Source organism: Mobula hypostoma, chromosome 23, assembly GCF_963921235.1.
Source record: "Mobula hypostoma chromosome 23, sMobHyp1.1, whole genome shotgun sequence".
In the NCBI taxonomy this organism is placed as follows: Eukaryota; Metazoa; Chordata; class Chondrichthyes; order Myliobatiformes; family Myliobatidae; genus Mobula; species Mobula hypostoma.
Window position 1 is genome coordinate 1,081,970 of NC_086119.1, and position 24,889 is coordinate 1,106,858.

At 41.9% G+C, this 24,889-nt stretch overlaps 1 protein-coding gene across 15 annotated transcripts in view; it reads left to right on the forward strand.

The window, feature by feature from the left end:
• The window catches only part of ncor1 (nuclear receptor corepressor 1), a 337,051-nt gene that overhangs the window by 196,435 nt on the left and 115,727 nt on the right, over positions 1-24,889 (forward strand). For 12 of the 15 annotated variants that reach the window (XM_063031052.1, XM_063031066.1, XM_063031065.1 and 9 more), the window contains 5 exons: positions 6,495-6,690; positions 14,645-14,812; positions 16,595-16,767; positions 23,025-23,063; positions 23,766-23,886. In XM_063031052.1, the coding sequence (XP_062887122.1) occupies positions 6,495-6,690; positions 14,645-14,812; positions 16,595-16,767; positions 23,025-23,063; positions 23,766-23,886 (697 nt within the window). The remainder of the gene's footprint in view (positions 1-6,494; positions 6,691-14,644; positions 14,813-16,594; positions 16,768-23,024; positions 23,064-23,765; positions 23,887-24,889) is intronic. The other 3 variants (XM_063031067.1, XM_063031060.1, XM_063031057.1) reach the window with 2 other exon arrangements.

The following is a 24,889-nucleotide window of genomic DNA, read 5'->3' on the forward strand; positions in this document are numbered from 1 at the left end:
TGTCAGGCCCAGGAGAATTATCCACCCCACCCTTACTTGCTTCAAGACAGCAAACTCCTCTGTAATCTATATAGGGCCAAAAAGTTGATGCTGTTTTGCCTAACTTCTATAGACCTTGTATCCATTTCCTGAGTAAATACAGATGCAAAAAAAAAAGTCATTTGAGATCTTCCCCCATCTATTCTGGTTCCACACACAGATTGCCATTTTGATCTTCAGGAGATTATAACTTGCAGTCCTTTTGCTCTTAATCTATATGTTCAATCTCTTTAGATTCTCTTTCACCTTGTCTGCTAAGACAACCTTAAGCCTTCTTTTAGCCCTCTTGATCTTCTTTCTTAAGTGTTCTCTTGCATTTCTTATACTTCATAAGCACCTCATTTGGTCCAGCCTGCCTATACCTGCTATGCACCTCCTTTTTTTTTACTTAACTAGGGCCTCAATATCACTTGAAAACTAAGGTTCCCTAAACCTGTTATCTTTACCTTTCATTCTAACAGGCACAACCAAGCTTTGTACTCTCTAAATTTCAATTCTGAAGGCCTCCCATTTAACAAGTACCCCTTTGTCAGGAAGCAGCCTGTCCCAATCCACAGTGGCCAGATCCTTCCTGATACCATCAAGATTGGCCTTTCTCCAATTTAGAATCTCAACCTGTGGACCAGACCTATCTTTTTCCATATTTACTTTAAAACTAACAGCATTATGATCTCTAGATGCAAAGTGTTCCTCTGCCCAAACTTCTGTCACCTGCCCTGTCTCATTTCCTAATAGCAGATCCAGCATTACATGCTCTCTTGTTGGGACATCTGATGAAGGAAACTTTGCTGAACACATTTGACAAACTCTATCCTATCTAGTCCTTCTACTGTATGGGATTCCCAGTCAATATATGGAAAGTTAAAATCAGCTATTGTAACAACTGTATGTTTCTTGTAACAGTCTGCGATCTCTACAAATTTGTTGCTCTAAATCCCTCGGACTGTTGGGTGGTCTGTAATATAGCCCCATTAATGTGGTCCTACCTTTCTTATTTCTCAGTTCCATCCATAACACCTCACTAGACAAGTTCTCCAGCCTGTGTTGATGGAGCATTGCAGTGACATCTCCCCCTGACCAGAATTGCCACCGCTCCTCCTTTAACCCCTCCCTCAACAAAATTAAATAGGGCAGCACATGGCTCAAAGGGAGGTGTGAGAGAAGCTGTAGATCACTGACACCGGTACGGGGGAGTACCCTTCTGATAGGACAATTCCACCTGAATCATGCTGGGACCAGAGTCCTAGCATTTCGCAGAACCAGGGCTGTAGATAGGACTTTAAACTAAACAGTGGGGCTGAGTTTAATGACAAAGAAAATTGGGGAAAAGGCTGAAGAAAGGAAACTTTGGGAAGGAAGGCAATGAATAAAGGGCTGAGGAAATTGTATCTGAATATGTACCGTGTGTAAGGTATCATATTGAAAACTCAGGCAGATGAACAGAGGGGGAGGGATGGCCCTAATCCCTTCCACTCTTTCCCATCTAAGACAACGGAACCCCAGAAAATTGAGGATGTGAAATGAGGATATGTATACTGCCACGCCGGGACTCTTATGTTGGACACTCAAAGCAGTGACAATATCTTGAAAGAATGTAATCCAAGACATGGGATAAGTGAATCTGTGGGTGTACAAAGGGGCACAATCTGTGAACAATGAAAAACATTGTTTAAGGTTACAGTAGGACATCAGTACATTGATTTGGAAATGGGAAATGTTAACATTCTGACTAGAACACAGAAGAGTACAGCACAGAACAGGCCATTTGGCCCATAATGTTGTGCCGAACCAGCGAGAAAAGAAATCAAAAACACCCAAACACCAATTCCTCCTACCTGCACCAATTCCATATTTCTCCATCTTTTTTACATCATGTGCCTATCCAAACGTCTCTTAAAAGCCTCTAATATACTTGCCTCTACCACCATACTAGGTTGCGTATTCCAGGCATCTACAACTCTGAGCAAAAAAAACTTACCCCTCACATCCCCCCCTCAACTTCAATGCATGCCCTCTGGGAGACAGATATACTCTACCTATGCCTCTCATAATCTTGTGCTTCAACTATGTGCTCATTTGCTATGCTGATCTACCATCAAACACAATTTTCCCCAGCAAATTCAGGAACCTAGTCTGCAATATGGGATTATTGAAGATAGAGGAACTAGGAACGCAATTTTCATACTAGAATGCTTTCAGAAAGGGCAATCGAATATCAAAATGATGTCTTTTTATGTTTTATTGATTTCACTAAAGCATTTGACAAAGTGCAACATGAAAAATTATTTCAAATTCTCGCTAAACTAAACATTGACGGAAGGGACCAACAACTGCTTCAAAATTTATATTGAAATCAAATGACGGCGGTAAAAATTGATGATAATATAAGCAGTTGGACTAACACTCAAAGAGGAGTTAGACAGGGATGCGTTGCCTCACTGGAATTATTTAATATCTATAGTGAAATGATTCTCAGAGAAATAGAAGACATAAATGGGATAAAAATTGGAGGTGTTAACATCAACAATATAAGATATGCAGACAATACCACCCTAATAGCAAGTGCTGCAGAAAACCTACAAATCCTCCCAGACAAAGTAGTACAAACAAGTGCAGATTTTGGTCTAAGCATCAGCTGTTTAAAAAAAAACAAATGTATGGTAATATCAAAACAGCAGGATACTCCCAACTGCCAATTGTACATCGGTAACCGAGAGATTGAACAAAAGACCGGCTTTAATTACCTTGGTTGCTTTATATCACAAGGTGCTCGAAGTAAAGTAGAAATAAAAAGAATTGCCATTGCCAAAACCAAATTCCAAAAAATGAAACCCATTTTTACCAACAGACACATTTCTGTGACAACAAGGCTTAGGCTACTAAAATGTTACATCTGGTCAATCTTGTTGTATGCTTCCGAAACATGGACTATGACACCAGAACTCCAAAGAAACGTAGAAGCAACAGAAATGTGGTTTCTTAGAAGAATGCTGAAAATATATAGAAATAGGGTAACTAATGAGACAGTACTCCAGTGTGGCCATATCAAAAGATCTTTAATGAGAACATTAAATGAGAGGAAACTTAAATTCCTGGGCCATGTCATCAGAAAGGGAGAAATAGCATCCCTTACTAATACAAGGCCGTGTGCCTGGGAAACACGGAAAAGGAAGGCAAAGAAGAAAATATATGAACACTGTGAAAGAACTAACAGATCTAAGTGTGTGAGATATCATTGACGCTATGAGGTATCGTTTGATGTGGAGAGCCATGATCGCCCAAGCATGTAACGTGTAAGGCACATGAAGAAGAAGTAGTCTCAGAATCCACTGTCACTTTCCATCTTACAAGTTTAAGGATCTATGAAGCTGGCAGCATAGGTAGATAAGATGGTGAAGGAGACATTTGGGATACTCGTTTCATTAGCCAGGACATAGAATATTAAAGGAAAGAAGTTATGGCGCATAAAATATGGATAATCCAATAGCTAAAGTACTGTACAGTTCTGGTTACCATACTGTAGGAAAGAAGTGATTAAATGGACCGGATGCAGAAATTCGCCAGGATGTTACTTGTGATGGAGGGTCTTGATTGTGAGGAGAGCTGGATAGACAGCCTTTGTTTCCCACGGGGTAGTGGTGGCTGAGGGAGAACCTGATACAGATGTGAGGAGCATAGATAGGGTAGGTATTAGGAAACTTCTTCATAGCACAAGTGTCAACAACTGAAGCGCATTGGTTTTGGGGAAGAGTTTTATGGGAATCTGAGACAGAACCCTTTCACCCAATAGGTGGTTGGAATCTGAAACACACTGACCAAGTGGGTGATGGAGGAAGGTAGTATCTAGATGAATTGCTGCTGGATAGAAGGCTGTAGAACTAGTGAAGGTAAATGGGAATGGTATCAATGGTCAGCATTATATGATGGGCCAAATAGCCTCTATTTCTATGATGTATCACCGTCTTCTAGTTTAAGATGGTGCTGGTGAGACACAGCAATACCTTACTGGCTGCAAACAAATCTACTAAATACTCTATTAAATCACACTCTTTATGGACAACAAAATCTGCTATCAATAGCCTGTAACTTCCCTTTTGGATTGGTGCTTTTGAACCGTCTGTATGGCCTGGCATTTTTTGCAGTATGAACTGAAGTCTTGAAGGTGCAGTACGATTGCAGCATGGCAGGTACATGCTAAATCAAGGTGACAGGACCCGAGCCCGAGAGAAACGAATGAGCCAATATTTGACCATAGATGGAGTGGAATTGGAGCCAAATTAAAGTGGCAGGGCGCAGGTCTGAAAGCAAGAAACGAGCTGATGTTTGGCTGATTTAATTGCTGAGCAGATTAAAAAGGTACAGGCTGAATTCAGCTGGCAGGGTCTGGGCCTGAGAGCGAGGAACAAGTCGATGTTTATCCATTGTTGGAGCAGACCTGAGGCCGAATCAGAGGGCAGGGTCCAGTCCAAGAGCTAGGAACTAGCCGATGTTTGGCTGATATATGTGCCGGGCCAGATTAAAAAGGTTGTGGCATCGGCACCAGAGGCAAGGGACGAGCGGGTGTTCCGCTCGCTGCTCCACAAGGTTTCTTGTGTGTGTGCTGAACTGAGGCTGTGGCCTACAGCTAATGGGCTCCTGGACCAGATGCAGTGACGAAATGGCTCCGTGGCTGTGGACTCACTTTCGTAAATTTTAGTTCTGAGTGTTATTTGTTTACTTTTTATTGTTTGCACGATTCATTCTTTTTTTGCACTTTGAGTGTTTGACAGTTTTTTAATGGGTTCTATTGGGTTTCTTTGTTTTTTGTGACTGCCTGTAAGAAGGTGAAACTCAAGTTGTATATAGTATATACACTTTGATAATGAACTTTGAATTTGTGCTTAATTTATTCATGTTTTAATATCTTCCAGTCTTACAATCTAGAGAATTCAAAGTACTTTTATTATCAACTTGTGTATATATCATACAACCTTGAGGTTCGTCTCCTAACAGGCAGACACTAAACAAATAAACCCAAAAGAATTCATTTTTAAAAAAAGACTGTCAAACACCCCAGTGTGCCAATAAAAGGAAAAAAATAAGTCCAATCATGCAAATAATAACCGCAAGCAAATAAAGTCCTGAACTGAAGTCCACAAAGAGTGTCTGACACCCCCTAGTTCAGTGCAGAATCGAGTAAACGGTATGGAACAGTGAGCTGAATCAGCCTGTCCCCTGCACCCTGACTTTTTCAATCTGGCCCAGTGCCTAAATTGTCATCCAAGCATCAAATTTAGTTGTTTTGTATGCTCTGGGGCCTAGCCCCACCTTGATTCAGCCTGTACCCAACCTTTGTAATTCAGCCTGGTGCTTAAATCAATCAAACTTTGTGTCTTCCTCACTCTTGGTGATAGGCCCACTGCCTCACCTTGCCTTGGTTCTGCCACATCGAATTGCCTCCAAAGGGAAGTTGCAGATGATTGCTTGTGACAATCATTTCCCAGAAAGCGAGTGACTAACAAAGTATTTAGTTGTTTTCCTTGTTTTATCGGCCACCAGCCAGAAATCACTGAGATTCACTGGTGGTATCTTAAACCAGAAGTATGCAGGAACATCTACATTTAATTGGTCATTTGTATTTTCTTGCTTTATGGTCTATTTCTTTTAAGAGTTCTCCCTCATTGCTCTTGAATGCAGATGAGATCACTAACCTTGCCTGTAACTTGCACCTAGACCAATACAGCACAGAAGTGAGCCCTTGGCCTAACTCATCCATGTCAACCAAGATGCCCATTTAAGTTAATCCACTTGCCTGTGTTTGGACATATCCCTGCAGACCATCCTTGTCTGTATACTCATCCAAATGTCTTTAAAATATTGTTATTTTACTGCCTCAGCCACTCCCTCTGGCAGCTTGTTCCATAAATGCGCCACCTTCTGCATGAAGAAATAGCCCCTGGGGTCCCTTTTCGATTTTTTTTCCCCTTTTTTGTCATAAATATAGTTTTTGAGTTTCATCCCTTGGGAAAGGGGCCAAGTGCATTCACCCTACCTATGGATCATGATATTATATACTTCTATAAAGCAATCCCTCAGTCTGTTATGCTTCGAGGAAATAAGTTGGAGTAGGCCCAATTCTTCCTTAATACTCAATCTCTTGAGTCTTGGCAACATTCCCATAAATCTTTGCATTCCTCAGCTTAATGACATCTATAACAGTGTCACCAAAACTGCACAATATTCAAGTGCAGCCTCGCCAATGATTTATGCAACTGCAACATAGTGTACCAGTTCCTATACTGATTGCCCAAACTGATGAAGGCCAGCTTGACAAATGGCTTCTTCACTGCCCTGTCTATCTGTGACACCACTTTCAGGGAACCACACATCGAGAAAAGTGAATAAATTAAGGGATGCATGTGTTTCTGGAACATTCTTGTCTTGGCCTACTTTCAGCAGTGTTTTCTCTCAAATAGATGGCTACTCCGTATGTACCTGTCAGTGCTCCGGTGAGTGGCCTGGCATTGTTACAGCGACACATCAAAGCTGCACATGACTCCGCGTTGCAGGAGGAGACAGTGCGTCAACGTCAAGAACATCTAGACACTGAGCGCAGGAATTCTGCCAGCCCCAATGTTAGCAGCAAGAATTGTCCCGTCCCAAACAGAGAAGGTATGAGTGGTATAATTAAAATGGCATTGATGTTTTAGTAACTTAAGCTAAAATTTTCAAAGTTAAGCAGTGCGTAGACATCTCTGTAAACAAGCCCCCAAGTCATTACCTGCAATCCTCAAATAAATTTGTGAATTCTCATCTGTCTGTCTGTCTAGGTACCATATCCGATGCGGACTTTGGTGACTATGGTTTTCCATATAGATCTATCCTTCGTTTTTTGGATGACTTCCATTTCCTCGATGTGTAGCCACCTGGCTATGCTTTTGATGTACATAAGCCGAGATCTTCCTCTAGGTTTGCTCCCCTCAATCTTTCCAAAGAGTATGAGTTTTTCTAGTTCATCTTTCTGCATGATGTGTCCTAGGAATCTGAGTTGTCTTTCTCTTATTGTTGGTTTGAGTGATGAAACTGCTTGGGCTCTTCTGAGAACTTCTTCATTTGATGTGTGTGTGGTCCATGATATTTTTAACATTCTCCTGTAGAACCATAATTCAGCTGCTTCTAGTCTCTTTTCCATTGCTGGAGAAATGGTCCGGCATTCACTTCCATAAGTCAGGATAGAATAAATGTAGCACTGCAGTATTCTGTTTTTAGTGTACGTGCTCATCTTTCTGTCTGTTAATATGGTCTTCATTTTTTGGAAAGCTTCTTTCGCCATTGCTATTCTGTATTTGATATCTGTGTCGCACCTGCCATTACTTGTTATTAGGCTGCCAAGATATTTGAATTTGTTGACTTGTTTGGTGTTTGTATTTCTGATCTTGAACACACATTGTGGGATGCTTGTCTTTCTGGAGATGACCATGCTTTCTGTCTTCTTGGTGTTGATTGAGAGGCCTCTGTGATTACTTTCTGCTGCCATTATAGTGAGTAGTTCTTGAAGTTTTGTTTCTAAGTCAGCTATTAGTACAATGTCATCAGTGTATCTGATGTTATTTATATTATGGCCTCCAATTGTGAATCCTTTGATGTCCTTGATACTTCTCAAGATGTTTTCACAAAAGTGGTTGAATAAGTCTGGCGAAAAGACACAACCTTGCCTGACTCCTCTCATGATATTCACATACTCACTCACTTCTCCTTCTATTCTGATGGATGCTGTCTGGTCCCAGTATAAGTTTCTTAAGAAACGTATATTTTTTAATTTTGCATCAAGGCAAAAGATGGCAGCTTAATTATGAACAAAGAGGAAATCCTAAACAGATGGACAGAATAACATAAAAGAACTTTTTTGAAGACCAAAGAGGAGAAAAACCGAACATAAAGAAGAATCTTGAAGGACCTAGCATTCTAAAATCAGAAATTCAAGCAGCCGTAAATAAAACAAAACATAACAGAGCAACTGGACCAGACAACATCGCTGTTGAAATGATACTGGCCTTAGAAGATAGATAGATATACTTTATTAATCCCGAGGGAAATTTGGTTTCGTTACAGCCGTGCCAACCAAGAATAGAGCGTAAATATAGCAATACAAAAAACCCCAACAATCAAACACCAAAATACAAACTATGCCAGATGGAAAATAAGTCCAGGACCAGTCTATTGGCTCAGGGTGTCTGACCCTCCACGGGAGGAGCTGCACGTTCGATGGCCACAGGCAACGACCTCCCGTGCCGCCAAGTGTTATATCATGGTGGAATGTGGCTAAGTCCAACAGTAAAAAGTTCAGTATCCAGTCTGCAAACAGGTTCCTTGATCGTAATATACCCCGGATTGCACCATCCGTTGTTAGCCAGAACAGTAAGCACCCAGTTCCTTTACGCTTACTGCTGTCAGTGCACATCCGGTCAGCCGGAACAGTATTACCTACCGAACTCCTCTTCTCCAAAAGTCTCTGTTGTCTCGACTCGGTCCTCTTTCCTCGGCTTTGTGATCCCCCTCTGTGTGTTTTCCTCCTGATTTCAGCAGGGGTGTCCACTGCTCAAGATATTGGAATAGAGAAAATGACAGAAATAGCAAATGAAATCTATGATCATGGGGAGATACCTGATGATTTAAGTAAATCAGTGTTCATCACACTTCCAAAGAAAGAGGGAGCAACAGAATGTGAGTTACATCGTACAATAAGTCTGATGAGCCACGTGGCAAAATTTATTCTCAGAGTAATCATGATGAGAGCAAGACGCTGTATAAAAGCAGAAATCAGTAAAGAACAATGCAGCTTTGTGGAATTCTCATCACTATACAAAATCTCTCCAGTGTTAAGAGCTGGAACAGGTTTTGTCATTTTATCTCTGCAGCAGACCTATTTGGGGAGAAGAAACACTTGTCATTATTTATTTACTAACTCTATAGATTTGTTGCACATTCCTCCCAACTCCAGATATATATACCTTATCTATTAAGTGTCATGATTGATCAGATACAAAGATGTGGAACAGAGCATCTTTGCAATTTCCTGCTTTTGAAATTTAAGCTTCGTCCAAGTTGTATGATATGCAGAAAGGAGTTTTAATAAGCTGCTGTGTCATATCTTCTTTAAGGGAGGAAGGTAAAAGGAAGGAAATTATAGGCCAAGCAACATACACAGGATTGCCGAAGTGTCCCGACCCGAAACGTCAACAATACTTTTTTCCATAGATGCTGCCTGGCCTGCTTGGATTTCCAGCATCTGCAGATTTTCTCATGTTTGTGAAATTATAGGCCAGTTAGCCTAACCTTGGTGGTTGGGAAAGTGTTGGAGTCTATTATTAACGATGAGGTTTCCAGGTACTTGGAGACTAATGATAAAATAAGTCATAGCATGGTTTTTGTCAAGGGAAATCATGCCTGACAACTCTGTTCGAATTCTTTGAAGAAGTAACCAGCAGGGTGGACAAAGGAGAGGTAATGGATGTCATTTACTTGGATTTTCAGAAGACATGAGGCTGCTTAACAAGAATTGTGTAGGGTAAGGGAAACAAGTAGGGTAGTTATGGAAACTATGATGATTAAAGAAGAGGAAGTACTGGCGCTTTTAAGGAATATAAAAGTGGATAAGTCTCCGGGTCCTGACAGGATATTCCCCAGGACCTTGAGGGAAGTTAGTGTAGAAATAGCAGGGGCACTGACAGAAATATTTCAGATGTCATTAGAAACAGGGATGGTGCCGGAGGATTGGTGTGCTGCTCATGTGGTTCCATTGTTTAAAAGGGGTTCTAAGAGTAAACCGAGCAATTATCGACCTGTAAGTTTGAGGTCAGTGGTGGGTAAATTAATGGAAAGTATCCTTAGGGATGGTATATATAATTATCTGGATAGACAGGGTTCGATTAGGAACAGTCAACATGGATTTGTGCGTGGAAGGTCATGTTTGACAAATCTTATTGAATTTTTTGAAGAGGTTACTAGGAAAATTGACGAGGGTGAAGCGGTGGATGTTGTCTATATGGACTTCAGTAAGGCCTTTGACAAGGTTCCACACGGAAGGTTAGTTAGGAAGATTCAATCGTTAGGTATTAATATTGAAGTAGTAAAATGGATTCAGCAGTGGCTGGATGGGAGATGCCAGAGAGTAGTGGTGAATAACTGTTTTTCAGGTTGGAGGCCGGTGTCTAGTGGTGTGCCTCAGGGTTCTGTACTGGGTCCAATGTTGTTTGTCATATACATTAATGATCTGGATGATGGGGTGGTAAATTGGATTAGTAAGTATGCAGATGATACTAAGATAGGTGGCGTTGTGGATAATGAAGTAGGTTTTCAAAGCTTGCAGAGAGATTTAGGCCAGTTAGGAGAGTGGGCTGTGTGAGGTGCTACATTTTGGTAGGACTAATCAAAATAGAACATGCATGGTAAATGGTATGGCATTGACGAATGTGGTGGAACAGAGTGATGTAGAAATAATGGTGCGTAGTTCCCTGAAGGTGGAATCTCATGTGGATAGGGTGGTGAAGAAAGCTTTTGGTATGCTGGCCTTTATAAATCAGAGCATTGAGTATAGGAGTTGAGATGTAATGTTGAAATTGTACAAGGCATTAGTGAGGCCAAATTTGGAGTATTGTGTACAGTTCTGGTCACCGAATTAGAGGAAAGATGTCAACAAAATAGAGAGAGTACAGAGGAGATTTACTAAAATGTTACCTGGGTTTCAGCACCTGAGTTACAGAGAAAGGTTGAACAAGTTAGGTCTTTATTCTTTGGAGCGTAGAAGGTTTAGGGGGGACTTGATAGAGGTATTTAAAATTATGAGGGGGATTGATAGAGTTGACGTGGATAGGCTTTTTCCATTGAGAGTAGGGGAGATTCAAACAAGAGGACATGAGCTGAGAGTTAAGGGCAAAATTTGAGGGGTAACACGAGGGGGAACTTCTTTACTCAGAGGGTGGTAGCTGTGTGGAACAAGCTTCCAGTAGCAGTGGTAGAGGCAGGTTCGATTTTGTCATGTAATAAAAATTGAATAGCTATATGGACAGGAAAGGAATGGAGGATTATGGACTGAGTGCAGGTAGATGAAACTAGGTGAGAGTAAGCATTCGGCACGGACTAGAAGGGCCAAGATGGCCTGTTTCCGTGCTGTAATGGTTATATAAAATCCTGTGGCATTACAGGAAAGGTACTGACATGGATAGAGGAATGGCTAACAGGCAGGAGGCAATAAAGTGGGTGTTTTCTGGTTGGCTGCCAGTGACTAGTGGTGTTTCTTAGGGATTAGTATCGGGACCACTATTTTTCACATTGTTAATGATTTGGATAATGGAATTAATGGCTTTGTGGCAGAGTTTGCAGATGATACGAAGACAGGTGGAGGGGTAGGTAGTGCTGAGGAAGCAATGCAATTGCAGCAGGACTTGGGCAAATTGGAATAATGGGCAATAAAGTGACAGATGGAATACAGTATGAGAAGGGTATGATGATGCATTTTGGCAAATGGAACAATAGTGTGGACTATTATCTAAATGGGGAGAAGGTTCAAATATCAGAGGTGCAGAGGGACTTAAGAGTCGTCGTGCAAGACTCCCGGAAGGTTAATTTACAGGTTACGTCTGTGGTAAAGAAGGCAAGTGCAATGTTGGCATTTATTTCGAGGAGAATAGAATATAAAAGCAAGGAGAAAATGTTGAGGCTTTATAAGACACACGTCAGGCCGTACTTGGAGTATTGTCAACAGCTTTAGTCCCCATGTCTCAGAAAGAATGTGTTGTCATTGGAGAGAGTCCAGAAAAAGTTTACGAGGATGATTCCAGGAATGAGGGAGTTAATATATGAAGAGCATTTGGCTGCTTTGAGCCCTTACTAACTGGAATTTAGAAGAATGTGGTGTGGGGAGAGGGATCTCATTGAAACCTATCAAATGATGAAAGGAATAGATAGGGTGGATGCTGAGAGGATGTTTCCTTTGATGAGGGTATCCAGAACTACAGGCAACCTTTTAGAATAGAGGTAAAGAAGAATTTTATTAGCTAGGGAGTAGTGAGTCTGTGGGATGCTCTGCCACAGACCGGGGTGGAGGCCAAGTCCCTGGGTATATTTATGGGGAAGTGGACGGTTTCCTCATCAGTCAGGGCATCAAAGGATATGGCGCGAAGGCAGGTGTATGGGGCCAAGTGGGATCCAGGATCAGCTAGGATGGAATTGCGGAAGAGACTCAATGGGCTGAATGGCCTAATTCTATTCCTATGTCTTATGGTCATATATTTAAGATATAGAAGATATTTACCGTTCCAACCACAGGAAGGTTCACAAGGATTATTCCAGGAATGAAAGGGTTATCATATGAGGAAAGTTTGGTAGCTCGGGGTCTGTATTCGCTGGAATTTAGAATGATGAGAGGGAATCTCATTGAAACCTTTCAAATGTGAAAGGTGTAGACAGAGTAGATGTGGAAAGGATGTTTCCCATGATGGGGGAGTCTAGGACAAGAGGGCACAGCCTCAGGATAGAGGGGTGTCCATTTAAAAGAGATGTGGAGAAACTCCTTTCGCCAGAGGGTGGTGAATTTGTGGAATTTGTTACCATAGGCATCTGTGGAGGCCAGTTCGATGGGTGTATTTGAGGCAGAGCTTGATAGGTTCTTGATTGGACGCGGCATCAAAGGTTACAGGGAGAAGGCTGAGAAGGGGGAAAAAGGATCAGCCATGATTGAATGGCGGAGCAGACTCAATGGGCCAAATGGCCTAATTCTGCTGCCATGTCTTGTGGTCCAAAATATAAAATGTTGAGGTTCTTCTGCTTACCAAGCAGCCACAAAACAAAAAACCCTAAAAACCCAATTTAAATTTTAAAACAACACCCACTGCACAGAGAGAAAAAAAACAAATCAAATCAAATTGTTAACAGTAAAGCAAGCATCAACATTCGAATGAAATTGAAACCATAATTCCAAAGCCGGGAGCAGCTGGAGTGGCCCATAGTCTCAGTCTTAGTCCATCACACAGAGGCAAATCACTGTCATGCTTGCAGTCACTAACTCTGCAGCAGATGGGGCATGGCACAGGCTCAGTCTCAGCGCCAAAGATAGCAGAGTGAAGCACCGCAGAGCAGAACCAGTTCAACCCTCAGTCCCGACACCTTGCCTATTCAGTCCATCTGGCCCAGTATTTAAATTGTTCAGGCACTTAGTTGCACCCCCCCCCCCAACTCAAGCCCAAGCTCCAGCCCTGCTGCGTCAATATTCTGTGGGCCACTTTTGGCCTGTACTCGACCTTTCCAAATCAGTGCGGCGTTTAGATGGATCAAATCTCACTCCCGGTTTAGGTGGACGTGCTCTGAGACAGCTCTGCTTCAGCTTTTCTCCAGTCTGCTTGCTCCAATAATGTCTCCAATACTGACTCTGACTCCATTTTCTCCTGGAACACGCCGTGACCTTGCTCCAGCTCTGTCTTGTCCCTGCATGTCTTGGTCCTCGAATCAGCCTTGCCTTCGCTCACTTCTTGTTTGCAATGATCGTTGACCAAAATTTTCCATATAAAAAGAGTTATTAATAGAGTATTTAATCAAAGTTCTTGCCTGAAATCCACCAGTAAGCTGTCACCCACGTTCAGTACCGGCATCTTAAACTATGCAATGTCTTACCCTCTTAGGTTGCCCAACATTCTGTAACCTGAAGGGCCTCTGCCATTCAAATCAATTCCAGGTTGATTAAAAAGTACCAAATACTCGGAAGTATTTCACAAGTCAGGCAGTATCTTAACAGGTTTGCAACATTTTCTGTTTCATGTCAGATTATTAGTATCTGCATGATTTTGCTCTAGATTATTTAATTCATGAATGTGGGCTTAGAAGTTTCTAACTTTAACAACAACAGTAAAAATTGACGTACATTGATTGCCATCGCAAGAGGCTGCACCCTGCCTGGATCTTTCCTGTTTTCTGTTTGCACTTTTTAATCTTCTTTGTGTTAAGTGTAAAAGCTCATTCAGTGCCACAGTGGCAGATAAGTTAAGGAATTCACCAGTGCGTTTTTGACTCTGGAATCAACATCTGGGATTGTGCATATTCTGTTTGATAAGGATTGTGGGAATGTTTTCATACATTGTTAATATACCATGCTCTGTGCTGTTGAAAGTTATCCAAGAGCATGTGTAAATTGAGGCTAAGTACAGTTACATTACATTGTTCTTATTTATGCTTGTGCTGATGATGTTGTATAATTTTATAAATCATGCTCTTGTCCATGTACAGCCCTAATCTAGTTGGTTGGAGTGATTGGGCACAATTACAGAGCAAATGATAAGCTAAGTTTCAATTAAATGCCAGTTTGACATGTAGATAAGTAGCTTCCATTACACAGTGATTGTGTGTTTTGGAATTTGCTTTCCTGTCCCTTTGCAGTTTTTCCTTACTAGTGGCTGGCTGTGTTCAGAGCTGGAAAAAGTTACTAAGCCATTTCCAGTCTAGTCCCACATTCCCATTGTGGACCAGTTCACTCCTCATACTACATGCTTACAAGTTGAAAAGTACATTTCTACATGGTTGATGGCTGTGTGTCAAGGGTTAATAATTGAGGTGCATCTCCATCTGTCTCCAATAGGTAAATCATTTGCTTTCATGCCATTTCACGAGAACCGGCGAGTGATGGAGCAAGAACCTCAGGCAGCAGGGGCAAGATCGGCATCACCTTATCGGTTGTCTCCAAGGGAATCCTGTAAACTTTCTCCACAACCAGAGCTGAACGCCTTGCGGTACAGTGTACCACCAGGTACTGAACCCAGAGTTATCCAACCTTTGAGATGCCTGTTGGTAATTGGCAGGTTACTTTACTCATTTTGTACATCGTGTGTACTAGCACTTCAGAATGTTAGTTTGTAGCATCCAGCACATCCACAGTAATTGGAATAGTCAATGAATTAATCGGGGTAGTATTTCTAAATACTTCGAGAAATTTGCACAGTAGTGCAACTGCATCACAGCTTGAGCAACCCTACTTCCATTTCGGTCTGCTGGTGTTGTCTAGGAGTTTGCACATTCTCTTGTGACCTTTTAGGTTTCTTGCAGATGCTCTGTTTTCCTCACACATCCCAAAGATAAGTTCATTGTATAGCAAATTGGCTGCCATAGGTGGCTAATGGAAGAATTAGAGGAGTTGATGGGTATGTGAGGTAATAGGGTTACTCTGAAGCATACACCATTCCTAAGAAAATTATCTGGTTGTTATTTATGACATTTAGGTGAGCTTGCCTTGCAGAAGTTGTTTGTGACGTTCCCCAAATTACAACAGTGACTGTTGTTTAAGATGGAATATAGTACTCAGAATCAAGATTAAAAGTATGAAGTGTAAATTGTCTCTTTGTGTCATCAGTGTTATCAAGTGACTATGGTCCCATACAATCACTAAAAAGAACTGTATTGAACAAATCACTGATTGGATGAGCCAAAATTTCCTCCAGTTCAGCAAAGAGAAAACAGAAATAATTGTTTTTGATGCCAAAAAAAATGATTAAAATTCAGTGCCCACTTAGAATCCCTGTCATTACAGACCACAATCCAAGCCAGAAACCTTGGTGTTGTGATGGACACCGAATTAAATTTTAACTGCCACATTAAGACAATTACAAAGTCAGCCTACTGCCATCTTAAAAATAGCGAGAGTTAAAGGGCTTAGGTCTCAGCAAGATCTAGAAACACTCAACCATGCATTTATTTTTAGTAGGCTTGACTACTGTAATGGCATTTCCACAGGTCTCTGTAAAAATAAATAATCCCTCAGACAGCTGCAGTTCATTTAGAATGCTGCTGCTGCTGCTTGAGTCCTCACTAAGACCAAGAAAGTAGAACATATCACTCCAGTTGTCAGATCGCTACACTGGCTCCCTGCCTGTCAGAGGATTAACTTTAAGATATGACTACTGGTTTATAAAGCACTGAATGGTCTAGGCCCAAAATACATCTCTGATCTTCTGCTGCATTATAAACCTTCCCAAACTCTCAGGTCATCTGGAGTGGGTCTGCTTACCATCCCCAGAATCAAAACTAAACATAGTGAAGCAGCTTTTAGTTACTCTGCTCCACATATCTGGAATAACCTTCATGAGGATCTGAAGTCTGCCCCAACTTCAAGTTCTCTTAAATTGGGGCTTAAAACTTTTCTTTTTGCTATAGCTTTTAATTAGAATCTTCTGCACTGTAACTTCTATTTATCATATCTATTTTTTGTGTGATTTTATTCTCTTATATATTTTCTGCAATTTGATGTTTGATTTTTATATCTTGTTCTATATAAAGCACTTTGAGTTATCTTGTGTTTGAAAAGTGCTGTGCAAATAAACTTGCTTGCTTTGTATGTAGCGTAAACTCCCTAGTCATTTTGATTCTAAAGTATAGACTGCAGGCAAATGACTGATGAAAGCAGTTGGACTGAAAAGTCAGGAAACGAGAAACAACTGAAAGAAAATAGATCATTTTGACTCCAAAGCCGCAGTTAATGGAGACAATGGCATACAGATGTGCATACCTTTGACCAACTTGTGGTTTCAATTTATAGTTCTTCAGCCTGCTCCACATCAAGTGATGCAAACATCTGAGGGAGGAAAAATAGTGATTACCAGACCAACAAGACCATCCAATATTCCCTCCCCTCCTCCACTCATCCCTTCAACAAAACCACCACTACCCTCTGAGAAGCCATCGTTCATAATGGGAGGCTCCATATCACAGGTAAGGTGGCATCTCACCACGTGACTTTTGCACAGAAAAAATCAAAGGAGGGAAATTATTTCTTAGTTATATTACATTTCTGATAAAGGCAGCTGTATTCAAATTTAGTTTGAATAAACACCTGAAGTGGACTGTCCTTATGGCATCACGTTATGGATACAATTTCTTTGAGTCTGGATTTTTAAGCACATGACTCTGCTTAATAAGATAAGAGCCCATGATATTACAGGAAAGATATTAGCATAGATATAAGTCATAGAGACACAGAAAAGTATAGCACAGAAACAGATCCTTTGGCCCATCTAGTCTGTGCAGAACCATCTAAACTGCTTATTGCCATTGATATGCATGTTAACCATAGCCCTCCATACCCCTACCATCCATGTATCGATCCAAACTTCTCTGAAGCGTTGAAATCGAGCTTGTATGGACCACTTGCACTGGCAGCTTGTTCTATTCTCACAAGTCTCTGAGTGAAGAAGTTTTCCCCTCATGTTCACTTAAACTTCTCACCTTTCACCCTTAAGCCATGACCTCTGGCTGTAGTCACATCCAACCTCAGTGGAAAAAGCCTGCTTGCATTTATCTTATCTATACCCCTCGTAGTTTTGTATCCCTCTATCAAATCTGCTCTCAGTCTTCTGTGTCGTAAAGAATACAGTCCTAGCCTATTCAGTCTTTCCATATAACTCAGGTCTTCCAGACCTGGCAACACCCTGGTGCATTTTCTCTGTATTCTTTCAACCTCCTTTACATCTTTTCGTAGGTAGGTGACCAAAACTGCACAAAATACTCCAAGGTAGGCCTCTCCAATGTCTTATACAACTTTAAAATAACATTCCAATTCCTGTACTCAATACTTTGTTTAATGTAAGTCAAGAGCTTTCTTTACAACTCCATCTACTTGTGTCGCCACTTTCAGTGAATTATGGTCCTGTATTCCCAGATCCCTTTGTTCTACCACATACCTCAGTGTCCTACCGTTCACTGTGTAAGACCTGGTTGGTCCAAATGAAGTGGAGAAGCTTGAGCTTGACTGCATTAAATTCCATCTGCCATTTTTTCAACCCATTTTTCCAGCTGGTTCAGATCCCACTGCAAGCCATGATAGTCTTTCTCACTGTCCAACACAGCCCCCAATCTTGGTGTCATCCACAAATTTGCTCACCCAGTTAACCACATTATCATCCAGGTCATTGGTGTAGATGACAAACAGCGAAGGACTTAGCACCGATCCCTGCGGCACTCCACTAGTCACAGGCCTCCAGTCAGAGAGGCAATCCACTCTGGCTTCTTCCACAAAGCCAATGTCTAATCCAATTTGTTACCTCATCCTGAATGCCCAGCTTCCCATGCAGGACTTTGTTAAATGCCTTATTAATATTCATTTAGGCAACATCCACTACCTTGCCTTCACCCACTTCCTTGAAAAACCCTATAAGATTGTTTAGATATAATCTACCACAAAAGAAGCCATGCTGACTATCCTTAATCAGTCCATGTCTATTCAAATACTTCTATATCCGGTCCCCTAGAACAGGGGTCCCCAACCTTTTTTGCACCGCGGACCGGTTTAATATTGGCAATATTCTTCCGGACCAGGGGGGCGGGGGGTGTGTTCAGGTTCAACAGTGCGTGACGGAATGAGGAAAGGTGCAGCTGACTCATATCGTTTCCTTGCAACCCGGTAGCACATCTTTGCGGCCCGGTGGTTGGGGACCACTGTTATAGAATACCTTCCAATAACTTTCCCACAACTGGTGTCAGACTCACCGGCCTATAATCTCCTGGTTTATGTCCAGAGCCTTTTTTAAACAGTGGAAGAACACTGGCTATCCTGCAATCCTCTGGTACCTCCCCAGTCGCTAAAGATGATTTAAATATCTCAACTAGTGCTCTGGCAATTTCTGGACTTGTCTGCCGCAGGGTCCGAGGGAACACCTTATCAGGCCCTGGGGATTTATCCACCCTGATTTGCTTCAGGATGGCAAACACCACCTCTGTAGTCTGTACATGGTCCATGAAGTTGATTCTGCTTTGCCTCATTTCTACAGACTCTGTATCCATCTCCTGAGTAAATAAAGATGCAAAGAATTCATTTACAATCTCCCCTGTCTGTTTTGGCTCCACACATAGATTACCAGAATTCTAGTCGTCCAGAGGACCAATTTTGTCCCTTCCAATCCTTTTGCTTTTAACATATCTGTAGAATCCCTTAAGATTTCCCCTTCACCTTGTCTGCTAGAGCAACTTCATGCCTTCTTTTAGCCTTCCTGATTTCTTCACTGATTTCAAGTGTTCTCTTGCATTTCTTGTATTCGATGAACACCTCATTTGTTCCTGCTTGCCTATACCTTGTATATACTTCCTTTTTTCCTCTTAACCAGGGCCTCAATATCTCTTGAAAACCATGGTACCTTACACTTGATACTTTACTTTTTATTCTGATGGGCATATACAAGCTTTGTACTCTCTAAATATCATTTTTGAAGGCCTCCCACTTACCAAGTATACTTTTGCCAGAAAACAGCCTGGCCCAATACACATTGGCCAGATCATTTCTGATACCATCAAAATTGGCTTTTCTCCAATTTAGAACCACTATCCATGAACCAGATCTATCTTTTTCACATTTACTTTGAAACTGATGGCATTATGGTCACTGGATGCAAAGTGTACCTTGATACAAACTTCGTCACCTGTGCTGTCTCATTCCCTAATAGCAGATCCAGTATTGCGCACACACTCATTGGGACTTCTACGTTCTGATGAAAGAAGCATTCCTAAACACATTTGATAAACTCTATCCCTTCTAGTCCTTCTACTGTATAGGATTCCCAGTCAATATGTGGAAAGTTAAAATCACCAACTATAACAACCTTGTTTCTTGTATCAGTCTGTGATCTCCTTACAAATTTGTTCTTCTAAATTCCTAGGTCTGTTTGGTGGTCTGTAATATAGCCCCATTAGCATGGTCATACCTTTCTTATTTCTCAGTTCCACCCATAATGCCTCACTAGTTGAGTACTCCAGTATGTCCTGACGGAGTACTGTCGTGACATTTTCCCTGACTAGTAATACTACCCCTCCTCCTTTAATCCATCCTGCTCTTTCATGTCGTAAACAACGGAACTCGAGAATATTGAGATGTCATTTCTGCCGCTACTGCAACCAAGTCTCACTAATGGCTACAACATCAGAATTCCAGGTGTTGATCCATGGCTTGAGCTCATCTGCCTTTGGTTTGATACTTCTTGCATTGAAATATGTATAGCTCATGACACTAGTCGCACCATGCTCAACAGGTTCCGCCTTCCCTGATGAGAGCCCAATGATCGAAGACTCTTATGCCCTCCTTCCTACACCAACACCGTAGCTACATGTTAAAATGTGCAATCTTCCTAGTTCTGGCCTTACTAGCAATCCTGAGATCACAACCCTGTAAGTCCTACCTCTTAGCACAAAAATTTCTGAACTTCCTATGTACAACTTCGTCACTTGACCTACCCATGTCTTTAGTACCTACATGGACCACGACCTCTGGCTGTCCACCCTCCTACTTAAGAATTTTGAAGACTTGATCCGAGATGTCCCAGTCTTGGTACCCTGGAAGCAACCAGAAATCTTGCTCTCGCCAGAGAACCTTCTGTCCATTCCGTGAACTAACAAATCCCTTATCATAAACAAGAGAAAATCTGCAGATGCTGGAAATGCAAACAACGCACAGAAAATGGAGAAGAGTCGAGTTGACTCAGAAGCCAGTGTTGGAGTCAGAGTTAGAAGGTGGGGGGAGGGAAGTAAGAAACACAAAGTGATCGTTGAAACTGGAAGGGGTGAAGTAAAGAGCCGGGAAGTTGATTGATGAAAGAGATACAGGGCTGCAGAAGGCGGAATCTGATAGGAGAGCACAGAGGCCATGGAAGAAAGAGGGAGGTGATGGGCAGGTAAGGAGATAAGATGAGAAAGGAAAAAGGGAATGGGGAATAGTGAAGGGGGAGAGGCGGAAGTTAGAGAAATCGATGTTCATGCCATCAGGTTGGAGGCTTCCCAGGTGGAATATAAGGTGTTGGTTCCTCCCACCTGAGTGGCCTCATCGTGACAGTAGAAGAGGTCATGGACTGGCATGTGGGAATGGATAGTGGAATTAAAATGTTTTTTCCAATAGGCAGAGTGTAGGGCTCAGCAAAACAGTCTCCCAATCTATACTGGGTCTCACCGATACACAGGAGGCCACATTGGAAGCACCAGATACAGTAGGCTACCCCACTAGCCTCTGCGACCAGCTCATAATTCTCTGTGACTTTTGCCATCTCCAACAGGATCCCACCACCAAGCACATCTTCCTCCTCCACCAACCCCCCCCCCCCCCAAACTTTCTCTTTTCTGCAGGGATAGCTTCCTATGCATCTCCCTTGTCCATTTGTCCCTCCCCACTGATCTCCCTACTGGCAGTTAGTCTTGCAAGCAGAACAAGTACTACATTTGCCCCTACACTACTTCCCTACTACCATTCAGGAGCCCCAAACAGTGCTTTCAGGTGAGGCGATACTTCACTACACCCATGAATCTTTTGGGGTCATCTACTGTATCCGGTGCTCCTGGTGGGGCCCGATGTAGATTGGGAGATGCTTCGCCAAGCACCTACACTCCATTCACCAGAAAAAGCAGGATCTCCCAGGGGCCGCCCATTTTAATTTTATTTCCCTTTCCCACTGGGACATGTCAGTCCATGGCCTCTACTACTGTCGCAATGAGGCCCCACTCAGGTTGGAGGTGCAACACATTGTACTCCATCTGGGTACCCTCCAACCTGATGGCATGAACGTCAATTTCTTGAACTTGCGGTAATGCCTACCATTTCCCATCCCTCCTTCCCTCTCTCACTTTATCTCGTTACCTGCCCATCACCTCCCTCTGGTGCTCTTCCCCTTTTTGTCCTCTCCCACCAGAGTCCCCTTTCTCCAGCCCTGTATCTCTTTCACCAATCAGCTTCCCAGCTCTTTACTTCATCTTTCCCCCTCCCGGTTTCATCTACCACCTTGCGCTCCCTCTCACCCCCTACCTTTTAACTCAACTCCTCATTTTTTTTTTCTTCAGTTCTGCCAAAGGGTTTCGGCCTGAAATATCGACCGTACTCTTTCCCACAAATGCTGCCTGGCCTGCTGAGCTCCCCCAGCATTTTGTGTGTGTTGCTTGGATTTCCAGCATCTGCAGATTTTCTCTGTTTGAGTTGTAGCTGAGATGCTTCAGAATGTGGCATGCTGTCCTCTGCTGGCAGTTGGGTCAGCACAAGATTAATTTCTCTCTTGTTATTTCCATACAAGAGTTGTTTGATTTGTTTAACAATATTGGACTAGAGCCTTAGTCTGTCATTGACCAGGCTAGTGTGGCATCAGGAATCTCCCAACGGAGGAACGATGCAAGTGATAATACTGTCCACTCTCAGCTGAAGCTACAGTGGGTGTTGGAAATCTGAAATGAAAATGTGTTGGAGGTACTTGGGTCAGGCAGCAGAGAGAGAAGACTGGCATTTCAGATAGATAACCTTTCATCAGAACTGGGAAAAGTAGGAGGTGGCTGGGTATTAAAGAACAGAGCAGGGGGAGGAGATTATATGAAATTGCTGAGTTGATTGTGTAGAGCCAATTGTTGTATCATGTCAAATGACAAGAAGACGTACTGTTTCCACACTGAAACCATGTATAAAGCAGAGGTCAGAGAGAGACAGGGTAGAAGAAAAATTTAAAGTGAAGGACATCTGGGAGCAGGGAGCATAGAATACTGTTTGCAGAAAGAGCTGAGAGTTTCACATAATGACTAAATTCTACATTCAACTTTCCCAGTATGGCAGAGACCTTTTGCTTGTTCGGAAGGGTCACAGACCTGAAATGTGACTGTTCCTCTTTCCTGACTTGCTATGGTTTTCCAGTGGTTTGCATTTTTGAGTCACTTTGGTTGTGCTGAAAAATGATAACAAGAGGAACTCTGTAGTGGTGCTGGAAAGAGGATAGTTCAATGCAGAAATGGGGAATGGAACGGATACAGGGGGGCACCCAGGCAACTACCATTACTGAGGGGTGCCTTGAATTCCACTTTTTGTTTTGAGCCTTTTGCAACATGGTGTACTGTAACAACTCAACATTGTATATATTCAGCTGTCAAGCATTTAGTATCATAATGAAAATATTGTAATTAAATGGCATCTGTAATTGGGTAATGAGTGTAGCCATGTGTGAATGTCTTTAAACTTGTTACAGCAGTACGTGGACACAGCTACCTGCCACAGTTGGTTACAGGTAAGGACACTTCAACTATTTTAATTTCTGTAAATGCTAGTGTTTGATTCATGTGACAGTAAGGTATCTGGGATGTGGCAGTACAGCCCCTGCAGAAATTCTCTATGGAATGTGTTACTGCTGAATTGAAGAGTAATTAATATTTGTACAGGAAGACTGGTCAGTTCTGCTGCAGTACTGATTACTGGAGCTGACTTACCGGATACACATTAATAGCCAATGCTATAATTGGGTGTGTATCAGTCAAGTTCTGGTTGGGAAGTGCTCTTCTAAAGGTGAAACCAAAGTCAAGATTTTGAAGTATGTGGAAATGAGCAACCTGAGATGAACCACATGCATGCCATTATCATCCTTTTTGCAGTCATACCCTAGAAAGGGAATATGAGGGCTTTATTATTGCTGTTTCACCTTTCCGTCTATTACATAGCTAAACTATACCTTGTCTAATCGAGCTGCTGGAAACTAAAATAAACCTAGGTACTGTACCCACAGTATTATTCAGATTTTGAAACACACATCCAATTATTCTCCTTAACATTTGAGCTGTGTTGAATTTGAATAGGTAATTTTGAAATATGTAATTGCCAACTAATATGACCTCGTGAAACAATGCATTGTCACTATAATTTGATGCTAAAATTTAATTCTAATTACAATTTAGAAATGAAGCAAACAATTTTTCTTTTTCCTTTTCCTTTTCAGGTAACTCCTGGCGTGTATCTACCCCCTCACAGCCAAGTATCTTATAGCCAAGAAGCTGTGAAAAATGCAGTGGGTTCTATTTCCTTGGGGCTGCCAAGGCAACAGGAGCCTGTGAAACCTGGTGAGCACCACTTGCATTTCTATTTCAAGCAACGTTGATAGCCGTATGTCAAAGATCAAGGTCAAGAGCTGTTTATCAAAAGATGTATAGGATTCCTGTGAAATAGTAACCATTTTTAAATACTGTTCACCCACCAATTAATAAACATATGGAACTTGCTCCCAGAAGGAAGAGTGAGGTAAATGGTATTTAAGGCAAAGGTGGGTGAAGCAGGATAAGCCCTGTACTTTCTCCTCCATTCAGTGAGACCCAGGCTGATCTTTTACATCAGCACCACTTTCCTGCTCTAACCTCATTCTGTTTGTTTGGTTATTATCTAAAAAGTCACTAATATTTGTCTAGCAATTACTCAATGAGTGAATCTCTGTAGCCTTCTTCAGAGAATTCCAGATTCACTGTGAAATGTCATCACATCACTGTCCTGAATGGTTGGCTCTAGGTCTAGACGCCCCAAGCAGAGGAGGCATTAGTTTTGCTAGAGGAACTCAGCAGGCCAGGCAGCATCTATGGAAAAATGTAAAGTCAATGTTTGAGCCCAAAATGTTGATTTTACTTTTATTCCCATAGATGTTGCCTAGCCTGCTGAGTTCCTCCAGCATTTTGTGTGTGCTGCTCAGACTTCAAGCATTTGCAGATTTTCTCTTGTTCGGTTCTGTGAGGTGGAATGTAGAGCATTGTAAGGGCCCTTTGGCCCACAGTGTTGTGCCAACCAATATAAACCTTTCTCTTATACATAGCCCTTAATGTTCCTTTTTTCTTATATCTGCATGCCTATCTAAGAGTCTTTTAAATGTTTTTATTGTATCAGCCTCTGCTACCACATGCTGGGGGTTTTCAAAAAAACTACTTCTGATATCTCCCTTAAACTCTCCTCCACTAGCATTAAACAAATGTCTCCTGATACTGGCAACTGCTTCCCTGAGAAAAAAGAATGCTGCCTGCCCGCTCCATCTAGGCTTGTCATAATCTTATACACTTCTAGCAAGTCACCTCTCATCTTGCT